This window comes from Fopius arisanus, unplaced genomic scaffold (genome assembly GCF_000806365.1).
Source record: "Fopius arisanus strain USDA-PBARC FA_bdor unplaced genomic scaffold, ASM80636v1 scaffold00024, whole genome shotgun sequence".
NCBI classification, from domain to species: Eukaryota; Metazoa; Arthropoda; class Insecta; order Hymenoptera; family Braconidae; genus Fopius; species Fopius arisanus.
This window is the reverse complement of record NW_011887763.1, coordinates 1,082,351-1,087,548: the sequence shown is the minus strand read 5'-3', so window position 1 is coordinate 1,087,548 and position 5,198 is coordinate 1,082,351. Positions and strand designations below refer to the sequence as shown.

At 36.8% G+C, this 5,198-nt stretch overlaps 2 protein-coding genes across 2 annotated transcripts in view; one reads left to right on the top strand and one right to left on the bottom strand.

Moving 5' to 3' along the window:
* Window positions 1-34: 34 nt before the first annotated feature.
* On the top strand, window positions 35-2,138 carry LOC105264685 (odorant receptor 13a-like). Its single transcript, XM_011301721.1, has 3 exons — window positions 35-457; window positions 728-1,430; window positions 1,715-2,138. Exons 1-3 carry the CDS (start codon window positions 308-310, stop codon window positions 2,059-2,061), a joined length of 1,200 nt encoding a protein of 399 aa, XP_011300023.1. The 5' UTR covers window positions 35-307; the 3' UTR covers window positions 2,062-2,138.
* A 1,096-nt stretch (window positions 2,139-3,234) lies between these two features.
* The window catches only part of LOC105264684 (facilitated trehalose transporter Tret1), a gene marked incomplete in the record, with an annotated part of 3,283 nt that continues 1,319 nt past the window's right edge, over window positions 3,235-5,198 (bottom strand). The window contains 3 exon segments of the mRNA XM_011301720.1: window positions 3,235-4,000; window positions 4,251-4,452; window positions 5,072-5,198. Of these exon segments, the coding sequence (XP_011300022.1) occupies window positions 3,395-4,000; window positions 4,251-4,452; window positions 5,072-5,198 (935 nt within the window).

Here is a 5,198-nt window from a genome sequence, read left to right as displayed (position 1 = left end):
CTGAAATTTCAATAAAGTTCCACCAGTGGAGTGTAGTATCTCCCTGGAATTACCTTGAGCTCGACTATTCGAAATAAATTCCCTCAGTACGTGGACTCATGAAGAATTATCGCTGGGAATCCCTTTCGAAGAAAGCAACATAAAAAATGCAGATTCTACTGGGGCAACAAAAATATCTTCCACGAAAAACATACACTCCTCGTGGATTATTCATCCCCCACTGTGTGCAGTGCAACTATCATTAATAATAATGGGATAGTGGAAAAGGCTCTGGACTCTAGAGTCTAGACTGCGGAATTCCTGAGCGATGGAAGCATTGAGGACCGACACTTGGTCACCAGACACGACGTACGCCCTAGGATATTACAGACTCTTAGGAAGATCTCTTGGAATATGGCCTCTGGACTCTGCACGATTCGCACCGACAGCCAAGATCTCCTTCGTCATATTGACGCAGGTAAATAAATTATCAATTCTTAATTGTAATGAGGTGAACAGGTGATGATCCCTTGGTGCAAGACAATTGGTGCATTCAACAATTGTTTCAAGTCATTGAAATAATTCTATTGGAGTTCTAATAGAGTTGTATTAACAGATTATTTCCTGTGGATTATCATTTCCAATTGACGATTGATTGACCTGATGATAATTCAGGAATGGAAATACAATAGAATTTTTTCAGAGAAAGCCCCAGGTTTTTTCCTGATTATTTTTCATGCGTGTCCAGTTGTGGATGTCCACAACCCTTACCAAGAAATTGTTATCAAATGGAAACTGCGGATCCGTGACTGACACAGTCGATGCCCTGAGTCTCGTCTTCTGTGGATTCCTAACAGTCATGAAAGTGGCGATTCCCAGAGTTCATCGTGAAGATTTTCTGGCAGTTGTCAATTCAGCTGTCAACGACTGGTCAATGGCAACCACTAAATCGCGACTTGTGATGATAAAATATGCGCAGATGGGACGACTCGTCTTCGTCGTGCAGATGTGCGGGGCTTATGCCGTGGGCTTTCCCCTGGTTTTCCTGAGATTGCCAATTTTCCGGGGATTGTGGAACGATCTGGAAAATGAGACATTCCGAGAGCTCCCCATAGGGCCCAGCTGTTGGGTATCACAGGATCAGAGTTCTTATCAGTATTGGGGTGAATTTATTCTTCAGTCTGTGGCACTCTTCATCGTATGCACTGCGTACATCGGTTGCGACGCTTATTTCTTCGGGATTGCGATGCACGTTTGCGGGCAATTTAAATTGCTGGGGGAAAATCTGGAAAATTTGGAAACGCGCGATGATCAGGAGAAGAGGAGGAAAATCCAAGGATTCGTCAGGAGACACAATCACTTGCTCCAGTTGGTTTATAATTTTGAAGAGATGTATCACGTCATCATCCTCGCCCAGGTCGGCGTCGACACTCTCCTCATTTGCATATCAGGTAAAGTTCATTATAATTAATCTACCGTTCATTTTTATTATAATTCATCACCAACTGATTTCAACTTATTAAGAATTTTCATTTCAATAGCTAAAAAAATTCTTGACTCTTCAATTAATCAATTCATTATTAAATTTTAATGATCCCCCTGGGAATTCAATCAATTTGAAGAATCAACGAATTTTTACTGCAGAATTTTCTTGACAAGTCATTAAACTTTGGAATATATTAATGTTCTCACACTGAATGCCCGATCTTCTTACAATTAATTGTTTTTTCAACAGGAATTGCTCTGCTGATGAGTCTGGACTCCGGCGATGCGGTCTTGATATCATGTCTCATTATAAGAATTTATCTAGTCTATGTACAGCTCTTCATGTACAGCTATGTGGGAGAAAATCTGAGTTCCTACGCTGAAACACTTGCAATTAATGTTTATAACAGTCCCTGGTATGACATGCCACAGGATATCATCAAAGACATTAAATTCATCATCATGAGGACTAATTATCGTTTCAATTTGACCGCTGGTAAATTATATTCCATGAATATAGAGAACTTCAGGACCATGGTTACGAAAATTGCATCATTCTTCTCAGTGCTGAGACTCGTTTTCCAGGAATCCCCGTAACTCCTGTTAAATCTTTCCAAATTTGCCCAAAATTCTACAAAAATTGCAAAACGTGCTAAACGAAGTGTTTATTTCACTCATGAATCTTCAATGAATAATAATAATTAATGATAATATTAATATTAGTATTAATATTGTTGTTAATCATTTTTACAATGAATTATCCAATGAAATTCCCAAAAAATAAAAGGAAAAACAAAACGGAATTAAAAAAGTGAATATTATTCTGATAAATTCTACTCGGAATTACAATTGCAATTGAATTTACAGAGGAATCATTAGATTTTTCTCAGGAATTTTATCACACGTGCGTTGGAATGACTCACATGTCATGCTCTAATTAACTGACTCTCAATGAAGAATAATTAATATTTTCTATTTATTTTGTATCAAATAATCACTGCAACGAGAACTGAAACACGAACTCTTCCCGGATGATCAATTACAATTTGTCATAATGACAATTGATCAATAATAAACAATCAAATGATCAAATAAATAATAAAAAATTAATTGAAGTTGCGCAAAAAGGCGGTATTCCCCTTGAAAAAGAATAAATTTCATTTTCCTCGTTCTCCCCCCGAAAGAGAAACAATTTTCCTCCGCGAAAATATAACTAACAAGATCGCTTTACATAATTCATCAATAAAAAATCCTTGGATTGTCCTCCCATTTCCATTTTCCACAGAATGACTCATTAAGACACGAGCGTTAGTATAAAATAGTCAACGATTTAACTGCAATTAATTAACAACAGGATATAACGATCTCCTGATGTCTGAAATCCTTAATTACCTCGGAGGAATGACAAGTTAACGATCGCAGGTGATTAGTGCATTCTGACGAGTTTATCACAATCGCTGAAAATTCAAAGACCTGCGAAAAAAAAAATTTACTCATACGTCTGGTGATTAATAAAGAGCAATAGATCGCATTTGTGGTCAATACTGTTGAGAAACATTCTATTCTCTCCCCCCCTGAATAAACAGTTCCACACATTCACTACGTGATAATTTATGCACCCATTACCCTTTATAATTAATCGATAATTAAAAGAATTACGGGTTTTGCATTGATTTACTATTTTAATCAATCAGGAGAATTAGCAAGAGATTTTTCATTTTTATTTCGAAATTCATAGACGTTTTATCAGTAATAGTAATTAAAATTAAATTAAAATACATATTAAAATTAAATGAAAAATAATAATAACAATCTGGCAGAAAATCTCGTTATTTCCCTTTTTGAGATCTTGCGCATTTATTTTGTTTAAACCACAGCGTCTGTACGTCTTTTTTTCTTTGATTTTTCTTTTATGCATTGAAATCGTTAATTAGATCATGTCATCGACTTCGAGGCGTTCTCTATCCTCTTTTTTCTCTGGAAATCCGTTCAGCTCGTTGACAATCGAGTCAATGGACCTCCCCTTCGTCTCAGGTACGATAAAATAGGTAAAAATGAAAGTAAATAGTGAAAAAAAACCGAATATACTGAAGCAGCCGTATTTACCGATGGTGAGACTAGCCCATGGGTAGAATTTCATTGTTAAAAATGATATTATCCACATGAATTCTAGAGCTATTGAGGTCGCAGTGCTGGAGACATCAGCGCTGAAGATCTCAGAGGCGACAATAAATGAAATGGGACCGATTCCAAAGCTCCAGACAAATGCATAAATCGAGAGGGCAGTCACTGGAATCCAGGTGAGGGATGATAGGTCGTAGGGGAGTTTTTCCATGAAGAAGAAGGCACTCAGGGTCCCATGGCAGATTGCCATTCCCAGGCAGGAGATCAGAATCAGAGAGCGTCTGCCTGCTCGATCCATTATCGCTATCGATAACCATGAGCCGAATATTTGAATTATCCCCACGATTATTGTTGCTGAGTTGGGGGTCAGCAGACCATCGACGAATGTCAGAATTTCTGAGGTGTATGTCATCTAAAAAATTGGATTCAACACATTATCATTAATTATTCGCTTTCTTCAATTTATCATTAATTTTCACTATCAAAAAAAATCTAGGAGAATGTAATATTAATATTAATGCTAGGATTTCAAATTTTGTTCTGACTTGTTAACAATTTGAATTGAAAAATTGGAAAATGGAAATTGAAGTCAATTGGATTATAATGTTATTGGAATATTCATTCTTTCTTTTGGGATTTATTTTTTGATTGTTAGCTGTTACCATCACAGAATATCCAGTGGTCTCTTGAGCCCCGAAGAGAACCAGAGCGATGATAAATCCCTTGATCGTCCCTCGATCTCTCACGAGGTCTCGGAATCCGACAGATCTACTCACATCGACATTCTCCTTGACATACGTCTGGAGCCTTCGTAGCTCCAGTTTTGCTGCTGATTCATTATTACCCATCAACCACATGAGGGACCTGAACGCCAAGAAAACAGATTTTATCGGTTCGCCGATTCTTCTACCATCGATCCCCAATTCTCAGATTTTCAATAATAATATAATTAGTAATTAATAGAAATCTATAAATAGTGGATATAATTATTTAATATACCGATTGTATGTTTCGCGTTATTCCAAACAATTTGTTTACACCTGATAATAACATTTTGCAAAACAAAACTTACAGTCAATCAACTCAACACCGATGAGGAAAGTCGCGTCGATTCTTCGCGAGTTGTCGAAGCATAACTTTTGCAGTTCTCCAGATACCGAAATGTTCATTGGACCTTTTCTGTAGTTCTCAATTACAGCTACATAAATATTCTTATCAAAAATTCCGGTATCTCCCTTAGTTTCGGAGATATATTAAAAAAACTCACCGCTGAATTGTTCGTTGGTGAACTAAATCCATCAATCGATCTTATCAACTCAATATCTTCTTATTATTCTTATTAAATTCAATTTTAATAATTGTTTTGAGGTCAGAATCACTTGAGAAATGAAATAAAAAAATAAAAGAAATTTTATTTTCATTTCTCCATTCATTCGACCTCAAGGCAATAATTAAAATAATGTTCAATCAATCAATCCCTCACCTGGTAGCATCGGCACTCCGATTTTTCCTCACCAGGTAGACAGGCGTCTCCGGCATGAAGAGGAACAATCCAAAGAAGATGACCGGCAGAAAAAGTACAAGTGACGCAAAAATCGTGTACGAGAAAA